This window comes from Egretta garzetta, unplaced genomic scaffold (assembly GCF_000687185.1).
Source record: "Egretta garzetta isolate BGI_Z169 unplaced genomic scaffold, ASM68718v1 scaffold34, whole genome shotgun sequence".
Classification (NCBI taxonomy): Eukaryota; Metazoa; Chordata; class Aves; order Pelecaniformes; family Ardeidae; genus Egretta; species Egretta garzetta.
The window spans coordinates 2,277,582-2,299,706 of record NW_009259586.1 but is presented as its reverse complement, the minus strand read 5'-3'; the positions used below and the strand labels follow the sequence as shown (position 1 = coordinate 2,299,706).

Sequence of the window (22,125 nt, the reverse complement as noted above, 5' to 3'; positions counted from 1 at the left end):
ATCTGATTTTCCCCTTCCCCTCACTCTAACTTCATTGTTCTTCATTTAACTTCATATAGAGCAAGGAACTCTATAATTCCATTGCTCCTCTGCAATATCATATTTTACTGTGCCCTCCTACAAGCCAGAGGGTTGGACTTGCTACCTGTCACCACATTTTTGCTGCCAAAGGTGTCGCAGACACAGAGACTGTTAGATCAGTGCAGGGTTGGGAACAGCAGTTCTTGGCAAGGTCAAGTCTCAAAGCAGCCCACAAAAAAAAAAAAAAAAAAAAAAAAAAAAAAAAAAAGAAAAGCTCCCCAAAGGTGCACACACCTACCAAGGATCAGAAGTCATCTGTGCTGCCCAGTTACCAGACACCCACCTGCACCAGTACATTTGGGTTTTGCTCACCTGGAGCGAGAGGATGCAGACAGGGAAGAATGGAGCGGTGGCAGGGTGAGATGAAGAAGTCTGGCACAAGGCAAGGCTTGTGCAAGACGAGAGATAAACAGGTGAGGTGGGATCTGGCATGTGAGAGAGGAATGAGTGATGCAGATAGAAGTGTTTGAGAAATGCTGTCTCCCAGGTGGTGTCACATGCCAGCAGAAATCACAGCAAGACTCAGACATCCTGACAAGAAGCTTTGTCATGGAACGCCGACCAAGAAGAGCTGGGATATTTTTGGATGATGTGCTACCAATTTTGAGAGAGAAGGCTAGGAGCACTGGTTAGAATGGGAGAAACCCGCTTTCCTTTTATTCCCATTCCCCCCCCATATATTCTGAAGTCTTGAAAAATTATCCCAATGGAAAAGGTCTGTGCTATTCAGCTCTGAGTTACAGCTCCACGGAACAGCTAGCGCAGCTCTTGGGAAACACTCCAACAGCAGCACTTCTGTAAGTCTGTTTGTTCCTTTGGCAAAACTATTTGCATAGGATGCTCTTGTGGGAAAGAGACAGAAGGCCACACAAATCTCTTGTCCCAGCCTCACTTGGTTGGGAAGAACTAGAGCTAATGTTCTCCTCTCCAAGGAGGGGATGGGTTTTTACCCAGCTCTTTCACCCGCTCGACTTGGTAATGAACTGCAGCTGAGCGAGCCCTCGTGTTTGGTATCACAGACCTGGAGCAAAGAGGAGGGAGCACCACTAACTTAAACATCGGCCACTTAGAGACTGCTGTAAAAAGCAAAACGATACAGCCATCCTCAGAAAAAGCCATAGGAGCCTTCCCCATGTTGGCATCTCCCAGGCACAGAAGGAGGCAACTCAGCAGAGAGGCAGCATCTCAGTAGGTTTGCTGTCAGGCCCAGTGCATGGACATCATGCCAGCTTTAAATCCCAATTCTCAGGCACCCCCGACAAAACCAAAGTCACCTGCATTTTGATCTGCTTTATCACAGCCTGAGCCATGACAGCAGGAGATGGAGGGTTGCACTTTTACATGACATGTATAAAAAGAAGAGCCACAGGGTCAACTTTAGCTTACCCTGGGAAGAAGAGAATGAGAAAATAGTGATGAGCAAAAATTACAAATGCAGAAAATCCAAGGCAGAAGGATAACTCAAAGGGGGAAGAGCTGAAGTGCTTCAGCATTCAGAATACTACATGTGCTGCAGCGTAATCACCTGGAAACAGGTAGGGACTGTGCAAGGGGAAAAAAAAAAAGTCGCTTCTTTGCTCAAAACTGGGACACTGAGAGGAAACAGAGGGCTTCCCTGCAGAGACACAAAAAAGAAAGGATTTCCTAGCACAGGGATCCGCTGGGGGCCAGACGGGAACTGGCAACAGGCACCCGCCCCAGACCCAGCTGGATGCTGCTGAATGAGAGAAGGGGCAAGTCTGCCACCCTGGTGGGACACTGGATACTCTTAGGTCTGAGCAAGCATGAAGTCCTTCCTTTGCTGCAGCTCAGACTCTGCTTCTGAGGGTTCAGAAGGAGATGAGGTCATTTCACTTCATTCCTCTCCACTCCAGGTGCCCCCCCACCTTCCCCTCTTACAACCTAGAGCCGCCTCCCTGCCCCTTCATCACCAAACAGCCCAGCAGTACACCCACACAACGGGTACCAAGCAAACCACCTTCTCAGAGGACATCCCAACTCACAGAAAAGCAGACACCGGGTAGGTATTTCAGGCCCCTCTCCCTCGCTTGCACACAGAGAGAAAGCAATGCAATGGTTCCCTTCACAGCCTGTGGTTTCCTATCCACCAGCCATCCCAGCAAGGGCAACCGGTCAGTCAGGACAGGCATGTGTGAGAGATGGGCAATCACAGGAGGGGTGGGGAAGGAAAGGAAAGCAATTCCCCTTACAGGAAGGCAACTGAATAATTTGAGAGCTCTCATAAAATCCAAAGGTTTTAGCCATTACAGTTTCAAACATAAGCATAGTGAAAGGGGTGTAGCAGTAGGATAAACAGTGAAAAACAGATTTGGGACTTGGCCATCTCTAGAACAGGAAGGTGGGGGGAACATGCAGGTCCCTCATACATTCCTTACACTAGAGCTGCTGCTTACATACCTGCATCCCTGTAGCAGAGGTGAAGTAGGAGATTGGATTTTACAACATTACTGCCAGTACCCCACAAATAGCTCAAGCATCAATCACAGTTTTCATTTTTTGTAAGGATAAGGCTCTTCTGTTACTTCTACCACCCCCTTGCCCAACTGCCACTGGGTACAAACACAAAACGCAGCAAGGCTATGTTATTCATTAGGAATAATAAAACTTACAGCTTTTGCACACTTATGATCTTCTTACAACTCCTGCTGCCTCCTGGGCCTGTAAGGTTTCATCAGCTCCACAACCACCCCCAAACCTGGAATTGCCCAGCTAAAGCCACTACCACATCCCCATGTCCCAACCCCTAATTACAGCTGAAACAGATATAGGCAACCCACCTCTCATCCCAGCTGACAGGCATTAGCTGCTCACGCTCACTAAGCTTAAACACAGCCAATTTGCATTAACAGCCCCTGTAGGGATTTATTTTCCAGCCTCATGTGTGCAAAATTTACAAAACAACTGCTTCTTAGAAGAATGTGTAAAGGCACAGAAATGCTCCGATTCATGACAAGGTTTATGATCATCAAAAGCAAACAAAGGGCTGCAAAGCAGGCAGCCTGGCACAGTGAGGGCCTGGGCACAACCAGTCCTGGCAGGAAAGAATACGTTCTGTACAGTAGAAAGATTATTATAATTTTTCTTCCTGTGCATTGTTCCTCTTCTTTCTAAAGCCCCCCCCAGAGAACGCCAGGGGTTATGTATTAAGAGCTGCAGGTGTCGAAGAATGCTCTCCGGTACATTTAACAGCTCCTTTATCCCTTCTGAAAGGACCTGGGGTCAGCAGTCCAGACCTGATATTTTCAAATGAATTTTTAACAGCAACATTCCCAGCCCAAGTACTCTTAAGTCAGCGTAATGCACCACAGGTCCCAAACCACAGATTTCTTTGTATACAGGGAGTTAAAGACCAATCAATGAAGTAAAACAAATCCATCAGACTGTGATCTCCCCTCCTGTACAAACTTATTTCAAGGATGCCAGATTTAGAACTGCATTCACCCAAAAGCTATAAAGAAGCCCAGGGATGAAACAGCTTCAACATTTACTGTGGCATGTTGCTCCTCGCTTAAAGCATTCCGTGTAGCGGATGACTCGAAAGCACTTAACGGGATGCCAGTTTTCCCAAAAGGTTTCAGTGATGAGCTGGGGGACTACAAAGCAGTAAGCGTGATGAACTAGGAGAAACTGGAATAAAGAGGAGAGCGAACAGGCACATGAATAAGCACACTGGGGAAAGGGCAGCACAGGTTTTCAAAAGAGCAGCTCTGCCTCAGGAACAGATCGGAGCTCTCTGAAGGAGCCCCTGAGGGTGTAGGAAAGGGAAATAAAATTACCGCCATCTGCTTGGATTATCAGAAAGCGTTCGGCAGGGTCCTTCAACAACTAATCTTCCATGAGACAAGAGCAAAGGCCATCGTACAAATAAATAATTGGTTAAAAGATAAGAAACAAAGTGTGGGAGTAAATGGTCAATTTTCAGAGTGGGCAGAATCACCTGTGGTGTCCAGCCACCCAGTGCCTTCATAAATGAGCTGGGAAAAAGGAGTGAAGAGGAAAATGTCAAAGTTTGCTGATAATGCAAAGTGATTCTGGAGAGTAAAGATGAAGCCTGATTGAAAAAGTAAAGTTATTTTCTTCTTGATTCCAATAATATCTTAGACTCACAGCTAGGCCTGCATGCATAACAGGGCTCCAGCAGCAAACGCTCCTCTACACTTACAAAACCATGACAGCCCTTTGCAATGTAATTAATTTGAGGCAATTAAAGCAGTCAAGTGGGTCCCTGCCCTGTGTGCCCTGGGCACGGCAGTGGTGCTGCAGAGATACAGCCATGGCTGAGCCGGCTGCAAGGAGCAGCTTGTGAGAAGGTTTAGCAGTGAAAGGTAAATGAATCTGAAAGGGAAACACTTGATACTGGTAAGAGCTGCCACCTGGCACAGGTAGCAAAGGCAAAAAGAATTCCCTCCCCTCTGATCAGGTGAAACGCTGTCAGCTCCCATCGCTCCCTGTACCCAACTGAGAAATAAGGAGCTCTTGCTATGCAAGAGGAGAAGGCACAGCCAGATGTTGTAGTGGCACAGAGTCCTGGATCAACACTTGGGTAACATCCCAAGGGGACTGGGACTCAGACAGGGTCAGCACAGGTCACCGAGAGCCTCTTTGCAAAAAGTTGTGGGATACCTAATTGCAGTGAGTCATACACTGCTAATGCAGGCTGGCAAAAGTAGCTTGAAGTCACTAAGATCCTTGAATGTTTTGCTTGCAGTTAACACTTGAGGTGTTGAAAGGCTCACAACAGCGACGGGCTGTGCAACAGCCACTCATCCCATGCAGCGGGTGCGCAATCTCTCTCATTTGTGTTGGACGCAGATGACTTGCAAAGTGGTAACTGCTTAAAAGCATCCTGCCAGTCCCAGCCCCACGAGCCTGTCTGTATTCCTGACCTTCAACGCTCTAGCCTGGAGAACTGTTTTATTCAAAATAGTCTGCTAGGGACGTGCAAACAGTGCTGGCAACCTGGGAAGGGCTAGGTTGTGGGTTAACGAGAAAATGTGGGGATTTGGGTATGGGGGATGGGAAAGGCGCTGATCTGCTCCTCTCTGCTGAGTACCCAGGCAGGCACCACGGACCAGGCTGCAGCACGCAGAGCCCAGAAGGTGCGTGGGAAACATGTCTGTAGCTCCTAACATACACATCGGAGGCAATCTCCTCTCCCCGTTCACACATGGAGCAGCCTCCACAGTGAAATAAAAGTGGCTTTGAGCAGAGCTACAATGCATAAGCATGTGAAATGAAGCACTTCCCTGCAAATCTCGTCATTTGTACAACTCCAGGACGCTACAGAGTGAGGCAGGATCCAAAACAGGAGGAGGAAACAGGAGGCAGCGCAGGTGCGGCTGTAACAGCCACCCCCAGCGACCACAGCGCAGTCACGTAGCCAAAAACTACATCCCACATCACCCTGATGGGAATCGAGAGGTGACGGTGACATGCTCAATGTCTGGAGACACAGAAGAGCACTTCAGCCTACTACTGATTTCTATACTGAGTGGGGTTTTTTAGGTTTTGAGGGTTGGTTCACTGATGCAGGTGTTTGTGGATTTGGGCATTTACAGTCTGCAAAGGAAGGGATGCACAAGGGACGCTGCTCCCTTTGCCTCCCCAATAAAACAGCTGTAGTTTTGACACCACTTCCAACACTTAAAAAAACCCCCACTCTTCAGCCACACGCAGCATCAGAAAGCCATGGCACACTCCAAAGGCAGTTCCCCAGCCCACTGGGAACAGCCTGTTTCAAATATAAAGATCTTACAAGACCTCCAAATGTGCAGCAATGGTACAATGAAAATGTTCTGAAGCCACTAGGGCATTCTAGGCTGCAGCTTCATGGTGACTTTTATGCAGCAGCTTCATGGTTGATTTTTCTGCAGCTGCTGCCGTAAGGTTTCTGTGATGCAGCACGGCTGGGCTCAGCTACTGCTGGGAACGCAGTGGAGGTGAAATTCAGTATTTGCAGTGAGGCTGAGCAGGGAACGATGCTCTATCCACAGGTGGAGTTTAGGTGAGGTGGGAGTAGTTTTGAAGAGTACTGAGTACTCCAGGAATAAGAGGAAAACAATCTGATCGTGTCGAGGGCGCTGGCAGAGCGGGGAGGCAGGGGTGGGGAGCAGCACAGCTGGGGCAGGGCAAGCATTCCCCTCGGTGCGGCCAGCAGCCCCAGCCACCGCAGTGATGCAAACACACGTAAATTGAGTTACACCGGACCCATCAGTCCGACGGGGGCAGAGAGGCATTGCTCGGGCTGCAGATGGGGAGTTACCTTCCCATCGTGGGCTTCCCTGCACCGTCCCCCCCTCTCACTCAGGATCAGTGCTGGGGGGCACTCAGCAACCCCAAACCCCATCCTCAGTCCCCACCATTTGCTGCGTGCAACCCCTTCCCATTGAGTGGTGCAGCACTCAGCTACCAGAAAGCCTCCATTAAGCAAAGGGTTACTTTCCACCAAATCAAGACAGAGAAAAGGATTTTGAAACAATAAAATGCACTCTCCAACTGGGAAACCAGGTGCCTGCTCAGCCTTCCTACTGCTCTCAACTGGGGAATTAAGCCCCTTTTTCTGCGTTAGAGCTGTTTCCAGGAGAATTCCCCTCCGACATAAAATGCCAGTAGCTGAATCCATCTCAGGCAGGGTTTATAAAATGCAGGAGCAAGCAATGGTGGGAAGGGACAGCGGGCAGAGGGGCGTTGTGCCCTGGGAGAAGGGAAACAAAAGAAGGGAAGCAGCCACTGCCCGAGAGGAACAGGTCCCTGCTGGGGGTGAAGTGCTATGTCCCCTGCCCACTTGACCCAACATCCTCCAGCCAGTTCCTACACCAACAAGCCAACAGAGGAACAAATGCCACACAGCCATCTCCCCTGTGCTCTGCAGGGTCCATCACTGCTGCCCAAACCTCAACCCGGTGACACAGAGGTCCCTGCAGAGAGGGGCTGTCTCACTGGCACGGGTGACACATCTGCTACCTGCTCCTCATCACGGGAAGCAACCCGTGGAGGGCAAAACACTTTATTTAAAAACTGGCATGCACTTTTGAGTCTTTTAACTAACACCTGTAATTTCTGGCAGTGCTTTTAGCTTGAAGTCTTTCTCTTTCAAGTACCCTGCACGCAGTCATTCCCACCCGCCTCAGCAGGGACCTCACAGCAGCACATGGGAGGTAAATGCACAAAGCTCATCATATGTGAGGACAGATGCTCCGCTGTGGATTTTGACTGGAAGCAAGCCTTTATCTCACTCAAATCACCCAGTTGGTGGGTGACCAGCCTGTCCTGCAGCTCTCTCTAACCACAGATTTGTACCCAGTGCCACCACTGCCACCATCACCAGATGGCAGGGCACATCTTCATCCACTGCGACGGCCCCCCATGCCACAGAGTGAAACGCCAGGACAAACCCCTTGTCCCAGGCAGTGATTTCGGCTGATACCCTGGAGCATCCATGCTGTACATCCCATGCCACTGCTAGGGGCAACTCACGGAGGGGAGCAGAGCCTCTGCCTCGTCTTGGTGACCCCCAAACTTCTGCTTTGCCACCACGCTGCTGGGAGGGGCTGGATGCTTCTGGTCAAGAGAGGCCCTGAAAAGACTTGAGGGAACACGGCGCACAGCAGAAAGAGGGCAGCAGCCCCAGCTGGGGCTGAAACAGCATCATGAGGACTCTGGCTGAGAGTTTGGTGACACTGTCACAAGGGGGGAAAAAAGGACTTTACGGTCTCCTCTACTGTCTTCACAGCAATGTGAAGACAGGCACTGGAAGTCAGCACTGAGCTCTCACCAGTGAGAACAGAAGTTGCTGATCAGAGTAAGCAAGAAAATGTATTATGTGGGAGTATAAGTTATTATAGAAAAGCAGCTTTTTAAAGGAGAATTTGAATTAACATCTGCTGCTTCAGAGAGGTGACCCCTACCAGCAGCAGTCGTCAGTGGCTGTCACCATCCCCAGGCCCTCCCAGCTCTACCCCCCTGTGTGCAGAATGGCAAATGCTACCAGAGAGTCCACGGTGCCATCAGCTCAGTGCAGTGACATTTGCTGCTCTTTACATGCTGCCAGACAACCTTTCACACTTTGTCTTGTGTATCTTGTGAGAGCTTTTTGAAAGCTCCAGAAGAAATCTTTGCTGCCAGGCAGAGGCAGTGAGAGCTGGGGATGTGCACCGCTCTCCATGCTAAGAAGGCACCTGGGATCAGCAACCGGAGATTCACCTGGAAATGGTGGGAGCCTGATTTTTTCCCTCCAAGTCTCTGGCCCCAAAATGCTTTCCTAAATCCTCTAATTCCCAGCTATGAAGAACCAGGCTGAGAAACCCAGGATAGCTTCCGAGGAGGGAACAGGGCAGCTGGAGAGGAGGACTGAGGACATTGAACCAAACTGCAGAGCAGACTGGAACACGGAGGTGCTGCACGGGATATACGTAATAGGAAATAATGGCAAGGAAACTTTTGGCTCTGGCCTAGCATCAGGTTTTGGCCCATGGAAGGTGCTTCTCTCAGTTTGGCTACACTCTCCACAGATTTTCTGATGATAATTTGGAGGATTTCCAAGAGCAAATGTGAAATATTACCCAGGCCAAATCCTCTTCTGTGCTGAGGAGATTCTCCCAACAGGCAATTGTAAGAAGGAAACTCTTCTCGGCATGCGGAGGGAAGCAATGACCTCTTCTGCCTACCGCAGCCTGCCTGCCTTCCCCTGAGCAACCAAATCCGCCGCAGCTCTCCCAGGAGTTGAAAAGAAGGTAGGCACGTCAAAGGATAAAGAAGCTCCAATAGCAGATCTCAGACCCTGCTGATCAAAAATGTAAATGGGGCTGTGCAGACTTGGGGGAGGGGGAACTGTCTTCACAAAGTCGTGGAGGATCCGGCAGATTGGCTTGATTTAAGAGTTTTAATGAGGCAGCTGTGCAAATAACACATTGGCTGCGCTGTATAGTGCAAAAGGCTGCCAGCAAAGCCACCAGTTTATTTGAATTAACAATACCCAGCTATAGGCACTGCTGAAATAACTTTAGCACTGCTAAAACCTCTCCAGAAACCAACTGAGGCTAAGACAAGCTCATGACTTAGCACGGGCCATCACAGGCAGGACCCACTCTCTCACTGCAGGCAACAGCGCCTGGCCAGGGACGTGTTCGCCTGAGACAAATCCAGAAGCAGACATATTGACCACTGATGTGAGATATAAAACCACTTGTACACTTGTATAAAATATATGCTCATTAGCAAAGGTTTCCAGCATCCTTATCTCTGTCCTCTGCAATCTATGTACCCCAAAGAACAACCCTTGATGGAGCAGTAGAAAAGAGGTGAGGAAATACTTCTCAGCAGGTCCTGGATGCTTTTTCTTTTCCAGACATCTCAGATCCAGGACACAAGTAGTTACATGAGAATTTCTAATGGTGGCAGAAGACCCCAGAGCTTGGGGAGGAGAAAAAAAAAGCAGAACGAATGAGTTATAAAGTTGCATGTAAATGTAATCAGAGTTGAGGAAAAGCTTCTGAGAAACCCATGTTCCAGTGAGACATTGCTGGTGCTGTGGTGAAAATCACAGCACATGTGTGGGGCGAATTATTGGAATTATTGTTACTATCCATATAGTTTGCATGTGTAAATACACCGAGAGGTAAATGGATTTGGCAAAGCAGACTTGCAAAGCCTAAACACATTGTAAATCAATGTATTTAAGTTCTTGTTTGCATTTGTACCAAGGCCCTTTGGTATTTGATACCGCTCATAAATGGGCACATTAGAAACTTCTTTTGCACGCAAACAACCAAGAAGTGGAGCTCTTGGCAGAAACTTCTGCACACAGATGTGCTATTTGGTCGAGCCCCAGTCTGATGTGGTAACACCGTGCACCTTGACTTCTGCATTAGAAAAAGCACCTGCAGAAGTATCTTAACGTCGTTTTCCACATTTTATTTTCGACTGCAGTAACAGAGGGCTGCACAGCTCAGCTTTACACGCTGCAGTGTGCTGCTGGCCCGTCTTCCAGCCCCATTCAGACATCTGGCTGCTGTGCAGTAAGGATCTCCTTTAGTTTACCAAAATGAGGGACTAAACAGAGTTCAGGCCAGCCTCTTACCAGACTAGCTGGCCTGCACATGCAAGGAGACTGTGTTGGTACAATAGACAGCAATGAAATGCATACACATCAGCAGAGATACACCAGCACGCTCATTTTCCAATGAATATCCAGTCCCTGCATATAGGATATGACAACTAAGCCAAACCACTTCATTTAGTCTGATGGACACACAAGGCCATCTAGTTCCAGGTATAGAAAGATCGCCAGCAGCAGGAGCTGCAAGGTCATAGCTGCTGTCCAAACACAGCTCCAGTAACACTCACCCAGCCAGGGCTTTCCCGACCATAAGCTGAGGGTGATCTAAGCTGTTTGCCAAGAAATCCAAATCTGGTATGAGCACTGGTAATCTGTGATGCATCCAGCCACAACCTAGCCCACCACAAATGCTCAAGGAAGTTTAACAAAGTACTCGGTCATTTAACGCCAGCGATCCTGGAGCAGGAGGGAGGATGAAGCTACATGAGATGGCCAACTCCTCATATCCCACTAGGGCAACCACACAGCAGGATGGATGGATGAATGAAGGCACAGACATAGTGGCCATTTTTTTAATTACAAAGTTATTTAGGATGCAGATGTGGATTTCCTGGAGGGCAGGAAGAGAAGGAATTAAGGAGACAGCATATTTAAAATGTAGTTCCCCCTTATCACCCACCAAGCAAGGTGGTCTGGGTCATACCTGATAGCTGAGGCTCCCCTTCCACCTTTGCGGAGCATGGTGGGATCTGGCTGTGACACAGAATCACTGCCATCTCTATTTAACAGCTCTGCAATGTGCCTTGCAGGTTAGAGAAGTATCGTGGATGTGCCGGCAACTAAGCACCACGCAGCCGCTCGCTCACTCCCCTCTCCCTCAGTGGGATGGGGGAGAGAATCGGGAAGGAAAAAAAAAGGTTAGAGCCATGGGCTGAGATAAAGACAGTTTAATAAGAGAAAATAGTGATAATAGTAATAATGAGAATGGTAACAGAATATACAAAATGAATGATGCACAATGCAATTGCTCACCACCCGCCGACCAATGCCCAGCCCATCCCAAGCCGCAATCACTCCCTGAGCCACGATCACTCTCCCCACAACCGACCGATCAACCCCCCCGCCCCGAGCATGACTTTATATGGTATGGAATAGCTCTTTGGTCAGTTTGGGTTAGCTGTCCTTGCTGTGCTCCCTCCCAGCTTGTTATGCACCTGGCCGAGCAGGAGAAGCTCAAAAAGTCCTTAAGTAGTCTCAGCACTACTTGGCAACAACTAAAAACATCAGTGTGTTATCAACATTCTTGTAGTACTAAATCAAAAACACAGCACTATGCTAGCTTCTATGAAGAAAATTAATTCTATCCCAGCCAAAACCAGGACAACAAGGGACAAATTCTGCCCGCCTGGAGGGTGCATGGGATGCTCAGCCAGCAGGCTAAGTGCCATCCTACCAAGGGACAGGGACAGGAGGCAGGATTTGGATGCTCTGCAGGTTGTATAGGCATCAATCCTCCTCCTGGATAACAGCCTGCACCCCAATGCATAGGAAGAGGGATTGAGCAGGAGGATCCATGCAGGAGGCAGTGATGCTCCCTCCCTGGGAAGCTCCCCTGATCCTGAGCAGCCATGGAGGAGCCCAGCTCCATTCCCCCAGAGGGACCAGCAGTGCCTGTGCTAGCCCCAAACAGACAAATCCTTCAGTATGGAGCAATCGTTCCCATCCACATGTCAAACACCAGGTGTTAAATCTGAATGTCCAGTACCTTGGGTCCCTGGCACAGCCATGGGAGCACTCTCAGTCCCAAGGCAGGCGCTGGGACACCTCGCAGAGACTCAGACCAGTCTGCGGATGTGGAGGGTGCCGAAATGGAGGCCAAATGATCTCACTCATGTATGTCACACAGGAAAATGAATGCCATCCTGTCTGCCATCCAGAGCTCAGGGCTGGAGTCAGATCAGCTGCAGAGATGGAATAACATCTTCTCCTAATATGGTTTGTCTGTAAAGTATATCTGGTCTAAGAGCAGCCCAGAGCCTCCTTAGTGGGATGGTACAATCAGGGCAGAGGAGGGCAACCAGGGGAAAAGCTCCCTGAGCTGACTGCACAAGAGTAGCAGAGCCACAGACCCCATCTTCCCTGCTGTGCGGGGCCTTGCACAGCTCAGCCTTTCTGCACTCTGCACCCCTGCCCCACCACCCCTGCACAAAACAGCCCTGCTCACTCAAATTCACCTCAACCCTGACGGGCACGAAACAAGTCCTGATCACATGCACCTTCCTGGGAACACAGGGACCTGAGCCCGTCTGGGAGAGCAGTGGTTGTTGGTCTCCCAATACCATATAGCAAAGCTTTGGGCCTCATAGGAGTCCAAAAATGGTAGCTGTTGCGTAAGAACAGAGGTGATCTGTGTGATCTTGAAGGGATGCCTGTAATAACAAGGTGAAATTCAGGAAAGCAGTTCATAAGAGCAGTCCCAAGAGGAAAGCTGGGAGAAGCTCTGGCCCCTTCTGCTCCTTCCATCCCTCCAGGACCAGCCCCCACCATGCTCCAGGGCTGGCACTAGCGCAGGCATTACCTGCAAACCCCATGGGCTCAGAGCTTGAGCTCTCTCCCCTTTCCCACCCAAACTCCAGGGCGCCTTGCAGGGAACACCTGGGTTGCTTCCCCTGCCCTGGACAGTGACACTATTTGGGCCAGAAACACCACAGATGTGGTAGCTATGAACCCAGGACTGCACTTCAGTCCCCTTCCAGCACCACTCCTCTTCTCTCCATGCAACTTTCCTCCACGCAGGGAAAAGCTGACAGCAACACACAGATCTCCTGGGCTGGCAGACAGCTCAGCAGAGGATGCATGCCCTCCATGAGCAGAGCGGCTATAAACCTGGTATCTGTGTGAGGGATCCTGGATGAGGGAAAACAAGCTGGTGATTTCAGCCCCCGGAGTCTCACTTGCACACAAAGCAGCCAAGAGTAAAGCCATGCTGATTCAGAAAGGACAACTGAAGTTTCATATTGCGAAAAAAAACAGGAAGAAAGGAGACAAAAATGCCAAAAAAGCTCAGCGAAGGCTCCAAATGCGTTGGCCAAGTTTGGGTGGCTCTTTCACTGGCGGGGACAGATAGCAGGAAGAGGGGAAAAAAGCAGTTGGGGACCAGCTGGGAATTTGGATATCGCATTTGCATGTGTCCAAGACCATGAGTGCTGGAACAGAGGGATTTAAATGCAACTTTCCTAGGAACAAGAGGCGATCAGGGGACCAACTGCCATGTCCCGCACACGGAGTCACAACCACCCCACCAATGTTCTTTCTGGACCTGCTGCCATCTGGATGTCAGCGTGTCTCTGGGAGGACCCAGGCTCGGCACGATGCTGCAAATGCTTGGTCTCCTTTGGGGTGATCCCAAAGTCGGGGCAGCTGCTCATATGCTCATCTGAATTTCTGTGTGACCACGATAATGTTAGCAGGGGAGACAAGATGTATGCTATATCATGACTACCTCTGGGCTTTAGAGGGGGTCGTGCATAGAGATGAGTAAACCAAGTCAGGTGAATGGGAACCACATCTTATCCCAAGTTTGCATGTGTTTTTAGACCTGACCCAGACCAAGAATGCAGACACATTCATAAGATTCTTTTCTTTTATCAATTTTGGCTGCATTTGTACAATCTCTTCCCTACATGGAGGGCGCAGGACTTACATTTTTAAAATGTGATACATAGACAAACTTATACTTCCAGACTGGAGCAGAAGGGAGCCCATGGCTGTTGGCAAACCTGGTCTCAAAACTGCCCCAAGCAAAAGTGGAACATGCCAAAGGGACCCTGCACAGACCGGAGGAGGCAGCAGGCAGTCGGTGGGATGCACAGCCACCGGGATGCACAGCCACCGGGATGCACAGCCAACAGGTTGCACAGCCAACAGGTTGCACAGCCGGCGGGGTGCACAACCCAGCTCAAGAGACACAAGAGAGCTGACTGGTTCAGTTGAAGTTTGAATCAGTAACCAAACACAATCAAATTCACATAGCATTGGCATAAATCCTTATATCAAAGGGGAGAAGTCTTTTTTTGCCCTGACTTTAATAGAATAATAATGGTTATTACCTCTGCGGTAACTTCAGAAGGCTCCTATGCAGAACTCAAGCCCTGTAGCAGTGGATGTTGTTTGAATGATTAAACAGACCTGTTTCCTATCTCAGAGGGCTCCTTACCTCCATCCGTCAATGACTGTGCAGTTCCTAGTCCTGTTACAAATCACGCAGGCTGGAACTCCTGTCTACAGCTCTAATAGCATCTGACAAATGTGAAAAACCCTGAAACTCAGGGCACCAGGACATGAGTGAGCTCAACGATCTCTGTTTTACTGATGAGGAAAATAAGGGGAACAGAAGCAGCAAAACTACAACCACAAACAACCCTTGGAGCCAGGGCTGTGAACCTGACACTGTCCACGCTGTTCTCGAACGCCTCTCCAGACACCTCCTCTAACGACTGCAGCAGGACACAGACTGTATGGGAGTCTGGCTTCCCCTAACGGCAGCCCCGTGGGCACTGAGATTTCCTGATAAACAAACACACTGGTATAACGTTTTTCAAAAGGCTTAAACTCCAAGAAAGGAAACACTAGGTTGGGTCCAACAGGTCCCAGAAACAGATGGGTTGGCCAGAAACCTTCTCCCATCCCATTCCCCCTTCCTTTCCCTGGCATGGGTCAATACCAACCCAACAGGCACCTAGGTGACAAAGGAGTGACAGGAGCATGAAGGTGCCAGCATAGGTGCCTGGAGAGAGACCTGCACGCACCTACCAAATGCTGGAGTTTGAGGCAGCGTGGCCGAGCCATGCCCAGCAGAGGCACCCACCTCCCCAGACAGCATTGCTGCATTCGCACAGGGCTTGTGCCAATGCACCCTTTGAGGTGCATGCAGACAGTAGCAAGGGCATTCAAGGACACCAGCAGGTTGTCCCTGCTCTTTACTTGAAGAGGAGACTGCCACGTGAATGACCTTGCTCCCAATGGGCCACCCATAAATAAAGCACTTTGCCAACAGCTTCACCATCAGCACTCACCAAGGGGCTGCTGCCGTTCGCTGGAGTCGTGCTGTCCATGGGCAGCTCCATCTTGCCCAGAGAGCCAAGTGAGAAGCAGCTTCCAGCCCATACTTTCCCAAAGATGTCCAGGGGCCAACCACAAAATGGAGATTTAGACCAAATCTTTAGAGCAAAACACATACGTTTGAGGGTGCTTGGCGTTTTATTGCTCACCCAGCCCTTGTTAGAGCTGCTAACGTAAAAGCCATTTTCATTGCAAAAGTAAGCCTCAACAGGAGGATTTGCTCCTAACCCAAGCCCTCACCATGCACAAAAGCCGTATCTCAGAGGGGGCTTGCTTTGCACACTCACTGCCCTGTTACGGGGACAGCCACAACCGGTGCTCGCCAATCTTTCCAGGTGCTACCACAGTCACCTCATGTGGCTCTAGAAAAACTGAGTTCACACTGCAGGCAGACAAGACCTTAGACATAAGATGCATCTGAAAGCACCCAAATAGCAGAGCTTAAAGGGTTGAGAACAAAGAAGAAATTATAAAAGTATCCAGGGAAGGAGTTAGAGGAGGAAACAGGTCTCGGTCAGTAACAGCGATATAGGATAGATGAGCTGGGGCTGGCTGGTGTGCCCGGTGCTGCCATCTCCCAGCAGCTCCATGCTGGGAAGCATCACCTAGTTGCAGTGGTTGCCCAAATGCAAACCAGCGAAGCAAGCATTGGGCCTGGCAGGCACCTCCCGCACGCCCGTGTCCAGCAAGAAACACCCCAGGAGAGAGGGTGCTCCTCGCTTCCTGCTGGCATAAATCAGAAGCAATTCCCTGTGGACCACAGAGCTAAAGGAGGGAACTGGGAGGAAGAGCAACCCTATCGTGTGCAAGCAACCAACCCAGTACTCAGCTGCTCTCAAAATAATCCTGAGTATAACTTCAGCATTTCTCAGCACCAGCCCCTTCCTCATGCTGCATTTTTTCTGGGTGCCTGGTTGATCTCGTTCCATCTTTACCCTCCTTGAGTATTGCCGGGGAAAGCTGAGCCCCAAACAACCTGGATAACATTTCATTACCGCCAGTCTGAAATATCTCAGGTGCTGTGGCGCGTGATACCACCACACAGATTTGCCTGTTAATATGCCGTCCAACCCAAATAAACTTTGGCTTCACTTGGGAGTTGATCTCTGAATTGAGGAGCTCTGCCGTTTCCCTGAGCAGCCGGCTCTCCCGCAGGAATTTAACCCTCCCTGGCCCGACTGCTCTCCTCCAACACAATGGTTTTGCTCAGGCAACACCAGGCATTTGTGCTCTTCAGTGTGATGTAAGGAGGAGCGGGATGGCTTTTCGTATCACTGGTCCTGGGATGAAAAGAGCCTTGACATCTCACATCCCCAGCTGGCTCACGGCCAGGTGGGGGGGCGCCGGCTAAACAAGCCGTGGCTATCAAAATGCTGCTGCTTTAAAAAGGCTCTTCGCTGGCTGCAGTCAAAGCCACGCTATGCCTAACGTCACCCAGTAACAGAAATAGCAGGCGTGAGTGAAGGGAGGAGAATGAGAGTACGAAGAGCGCACAGATTTCAAACATACTTGGCTGGGTAGCACACTCCCTTCCTGCCGCTGCCCTTCCAGATGCAACGGAGCACGGGGATCTCTCGCTGTCTGCCCATGAAGAAGGATTCTCTTTTTTTCTTTTTCCTTGGTTTGTTTTTTTTTTTTTCCTTTTTTAAGTTTCAGCTTTAATACTACTAGATTCATTTTTATCTTATTTCTCGTAGGAAACTTCATCTGCTGGATTTAAAAGCAAGGTTTGAGCAGGAGGAATTCATTTATGTTTGTAGCTACTGGAATGTGCATGGTACTCCTGTGTGATGATAATGTAGAGGGAAAGGCAGGATTGGCTCAGAAAATTACTTAGACCGTAAGATGCTTGAATGGCTGCTTGGAATAACAAGTTCTCTGTTGTGTGTGTGTGTCTGTGCATGTGTGCATTTATGTATGAGCGCAGCAATGACAGTAACTTTAAAACGATGCAAGGTTTCCCCAGTTTGCTTAATTTTCCTCCTCTGGGAGTGAGGACCTGCCTAGCTGTGGGCTCTGTCTGGAGACAGGTGAAGTGTCTGAATTGAATTAGCACTGTAGGAATTTCATAAATGAAGCAAAACGCAGGTTCAGTGGCAGAGGAGCAGAGCGGGGAGATGCGGTGTGCTGAGCTCTCTCCGGCGGGAGCTGTCACACCAGGGAACTGCACAGACGTGCACAGGCACGGCACAGAGCTGCTACAAGTGCCCGGAGCACAAAGTGAGGCAGCTGCAAGAAGGCAGCATCTGGCCCATGGAAACATGCTCCTGAAAATGAGCTATCACGAATCCAACTGAGCTTGATAGCTGCGTGTGTAACCAGCTCTGGGTTGAGCTGGAGCATCCCATGCCGAGCCATTTGTTTCCGATCAAGCATGCTGGCAATCATAAGGCAGAGGAGCAGGCAGAGCTCCCTGAGCATCCGTGCCTCCTTCACGCGTGACAATTTTGCTGCCAGCACAGCTCATACATGAACATAAATAAAGGGGACGACGAGGGAGCAAGTCGGCGCGTGGACAGGCTGGCTACACATGCCCAAAGGCAAGCAGGAGGAGATGGCACAGCACGGCAGGGCAGGGAGGAGGTAGATTTGGAGTTGCAAGGTCCAAGAAAGCCAAGATGCTGGTGAAGCTACTGGAGACCAGCCCAGAGGAACAACGTCCCAAAGGAGCACTGACCACTGGAGGACCACACTTCATATCTCCCCCTCGGATGTCTGTACCCAAGGAACTCGGGTGGGAGGTGGGCTCTGTGTATTGTGGGTTTTGTCTTTTTTTTTTTTTTTTTTTTTTTGCACACCTATCCCAGTTGATAAGCAAGGACAGATCTCCCTCAGTCCTGGATTGCTCTTTTTTATGCGGAGTTTTTGCATGCCATCTCCACAGCACCCAGCACCCACAGCAGGTTGTAATGGAAAGAAAAGAAGATGAGGGCAAGCGACCAAGGGGATGGACATTGTCCATCCTCAAGTGCTACAGAGGTCACTGTCGGGGTTTTTGACACAAGGGCAGGGGAGGAGAGCCTGGAGCTGTAATCCTGCTGCCAAGGAGCAAATGGGAGGAGAGAGGCAAAGGAGTCAGAGCTGGTGTAGAGGCAAAGGGACACTGAACTCACTGGGAAAAGCTGCAAAACTTGGCAAATTCCCAGGATAAAACAAACCCAGCCTGCCCAGTGGAATGAGGCAGAGGGAAGCCTTTGCCTGCTGGGCCCCGCAAAGACAAGGCGGTCCAGCCCCTCCTCTCACAGTGTTTTCCAAACAAAGAGGCAATCTGAGCCCCGTAAAATCACAGCGCAAATGGACTTCTGCATGCAGTGGCCTTTAGGCTGGTGCAGGCTTCTAGTATAACTTAAAATTGGGGCATTTTAGCTACTTCTTCAGTATTTCTCTCAGGTAGGTGTGATCTCCCTTTGCCTACACCCAGAGCCAGTATAAATTCAAAGCAACACAGTCATGATTTGTGTAGCATGGGGCTTGAGCAAACCAAAAGCTCCCACATAGGAAGAGTGATCGCTGCCTAACGCTGCAGAGCCATCTCCCACCTCGCTGCGTAAGGCTGGTCAGGCAGGTCCATAGACGGGTCTGTCTGAAATATATCTACGGATGGACACATGAAAATCTATGGGATCACACTTGGCAGAGAGCATGAAAAAAACCTTGTGTTTACAGATATATAAAACCAACAGTGCAACCAACTTGCTCTGTAGATAGAAAATGCATTTTTTTCTCCTTCACTCAACTACGGTTTGAAACTGCAGGTCAGGACATAGCAGGAACTTCCCATTCAAGGAAAAGTTGCTCTGGGAAAACACTGCAGAAGTGCTGGATGGGACTTCGAGTGTATCACTTCCGCAAAATAGACAGCAGCTTGCCTGCAAGCAGTAAATCCCAAGTTTATTTTCCCTTTTTTGGGGCCTTGCACTCCTTCAGAGTTAAGAGCTTAGCAAAGAGGTTTAAGCAATCATGCTGACAGGTCTGTAAGTCACTCTTATGAATTTAGGAAGGACGCATCTTTTCCCCAACCCCAAACTAACTTTAAGGATTGCAGCAAGTGGTTCCAATGATCCACACAATCTCTTCCACGGACACACTACGAAATGTCATTCCACAAAGCTGTGTTCTTGTAATGATGGCACGAACCTTACACGTGAGCGACCTCAGTGCACAAGACACGTGCACACAGACAGTGCAGATACATACTCAGGGACAGGTAATTTCTAAATGATAATTTGTGTTGCCCTGGCAAATTTCTAATATGTTGGTTTCTGACATCTTTCCTCTAGCAGAGAATGCAGATCTTCCTTGGATGAGACCCTGCTAAGAAATGGTTCACCATCTCCCAGCAGCTGCATTCCTCAGAGGAGAAAGAACAGATCTTCAGACCCCAGTGGCATAAACGAAGCCTCTGGCATCAAAAGGCCAGGAGGATGTCCCTAACTGAGGAGCTGGAGAGCCACTTTTCTGCAACCCCCTACATGGTGACAGACACAAGCGAGGACAGCCTGTTCAGAATCAGACCCAACACCTCTGTCAATGCCACCGGGGACGGTGTGCCAGCCACCAGTTCCATGGAGGACATGATTGCCATTTGCACCATTGGGACAATCCTCTCCCTCATGTGCGTGATTGGGGTGACAGGCAATGTCTACACCTTGCTGGTGATGTGCCATTACTTGCGATCATCTGCCTCCATGTATATTTACATCATCAACCTCGCACTGGCGGACCTGCTCTACCTTCTCACCATCCCTTTCATCGTTGGGACCTACTTCATTCAGAAATGGTACTTTGGGGACATCGGCTGTCGCATCCTGTTCAGTCTGGACTTCCTCACTATGCACGCCAGCATCTTCACCCTCACCGTCATGAGCACAGAGCGTTACTTTGCTGTGCTGAAGCCCCTGGACACAGTGAAGAGGTCCAAGAGTTACCGAAAGGCCATTGCTGTTATCATCTGGCTGGTGTCACTGCTGCTCACTCTCCCAATGCTCATCATGATCCAGCTGGTGCAAAGGGACAACAAAAGCATCTGCCTGCCCACTTGGAGCAAGCTGTCCTACAAAGTCTATCTCACCATCCTTTTTGGTACCAGCATCGTGGGTCCAGGGGTAATCATAGGCTACCTTTACATCCGATTAGCTAAGATTTACTGGGTCTCGCAAACAGCATCCTTCAAGCAGACCAAGCGGCTGCCGAATCAAAAGGTGCTCTATTTAATCTTCACGATAGTGCTGGTGTTCTGGGCTTGCTTCTTGCCTTTCTGGATATGGCAGCTCCTCTTCCAGTATTATGAATCCTTCCCTTTATCTCCCAAGGTGATGAAGAACATTAATTATCTGACAACCTGCCTGACCTACAGCAACAGTTGTATCAACCCTTTCCTCTACACTCTGCTTACCAAAAACTACAGGGAGTACCTGAAGAACAGGCAGCGGTCCCTTAGCAGCAGCAGTGGGTACTTCCAACGGAGGAATCGGTTTCAGAGGATTTCAGGGAGATCCCTGTCCACGAGCAGCCAGCACTGCACAGAGACATATGTTCTTGCTCACGCTCCTTTGGGAAACAGCAGTGCCTGAAGGTAAAATATATCTCCAAGAACAATCAATATTGACTGCAATGTTGCTTTGATTTAAAGTGTACATCGTAAAGGCAAAGCCTTAGCAGATCCATAACGTGCACACATTTAGTCCAGAGGCTGTGCCGTATGTCTGTTCTCATTTTCTTCAGTGCCACTGATTTGATGCTAGCAACATTCAGCCGAACATCTATCTAAATAGCCTTTTGCTTTTTATCTTTATATTTTATAGTGTATGTCTCCTCAAGTAGCCATCAATAATGAAAGCCTATAACAGGGCCATGTTTTTCAATAGTATCAGCTGTCTCACAGAGTTTAAAATTATGTTATCCGGTGAATGGCTGTAGTTTGCTCTTTCTTTCCTTTAGCAGTAATGCTAAATTTGTAGTTGTATGAGGACTGAAAACAATGAAATAAAGACAACGCAGCTGGTGTTTGTGACATGCAATCCAGTTTGAATTTGGGGTAGGACTGGACAACGTGGATGAGGCATATCCAGGGGTGTTTGTCCTGGTTTTGGTCATACTCGCATTTATGCTACACCCATGTGTATGCACTAGGCTTGGTTCTTCATTCACACAGGTGTCTGTAGTGGAGTTACACCGTGGTTCGTGTTAGCAGGACAGGCGTCCTGTGACAGTGCCACAGTCAGGGAACACTCAGCATTCCCTAGTGGGCTGACCCCAAACACATGAAGACCTATGTGGGGGAGCATCATCTGTCCTGGACAAGTGTATCTGCCTCTGCCCTCCTCCAGGGAGGATTTGGGGACCTCTGATGTTGTTATTCTCAGGGCATCCATCAACAAACTGCAACACTCAGCCTGAGGGACCAGACCTACATCACCAAGTCCAGCAGGAAAGGACAGAGGGAGAGGAGGGGGCGTGAGGAGATGTGGTTTCTACGGACAAAGCTATGCTGTCTGGAACCCCTAATATTCTCAATTGTAAAAGCACTAGTTCCCTATTAGTGAGATCACTCGTTCCCTTCACAGGAGATTATTCTGTTTTACTGCTTCAAAAAGCGAATAAAGTCCTGCCTACACCAAGAACACTTGGCCTGTCCTGGCTTTCACCGATGACAAAGCATCATTAGTACAAATATATCCTCCATGATGTCTGGCACTTCTCCAATCAGTCTAAAAGTACCTTCTCTGGGATGCTGCCAACATCCCTACAGGAGTCCTCTGCTTGCATTAGCCCCGTTACCTCATTAGCAAGGATACGACGACATAATGCCAACACAACTCTAACCAAGTCACACAATTAGACGC

General features: G+C 49.2%; 1 protein-coding gene across 1 annotated transcript; it reads left to right on the top strand.

Moving 5' to 3' along the window:
* Window positions 1–19,704: 19,704 nt before the first annotated feature.
* Window positions 19,705–20,853, top strand: LOC104125298 (urotensin-2 receptor). Its single transcript, XM_009637738.1, has one exon. The coding sequence runs from the start codon at window positions 19,705–19,707 to the stop codon at window positions 20,851–20,853; it is 1,149 nt and encodes a 382-aa protein (XP_009636033.1).
* Window positions 20,854–22,125: the final 1,272 nt, after the last annotated feature.

Excerpts from the sequence above, each read along its gene's own strand:
- LOC104125298 (XM_009637738.1), top strand. The coding sequence starts at position 19,705 with ATGTCCCTAACTGAGGAGCTGGAGAGCCACTTTTCTGCAACCCCCTAC.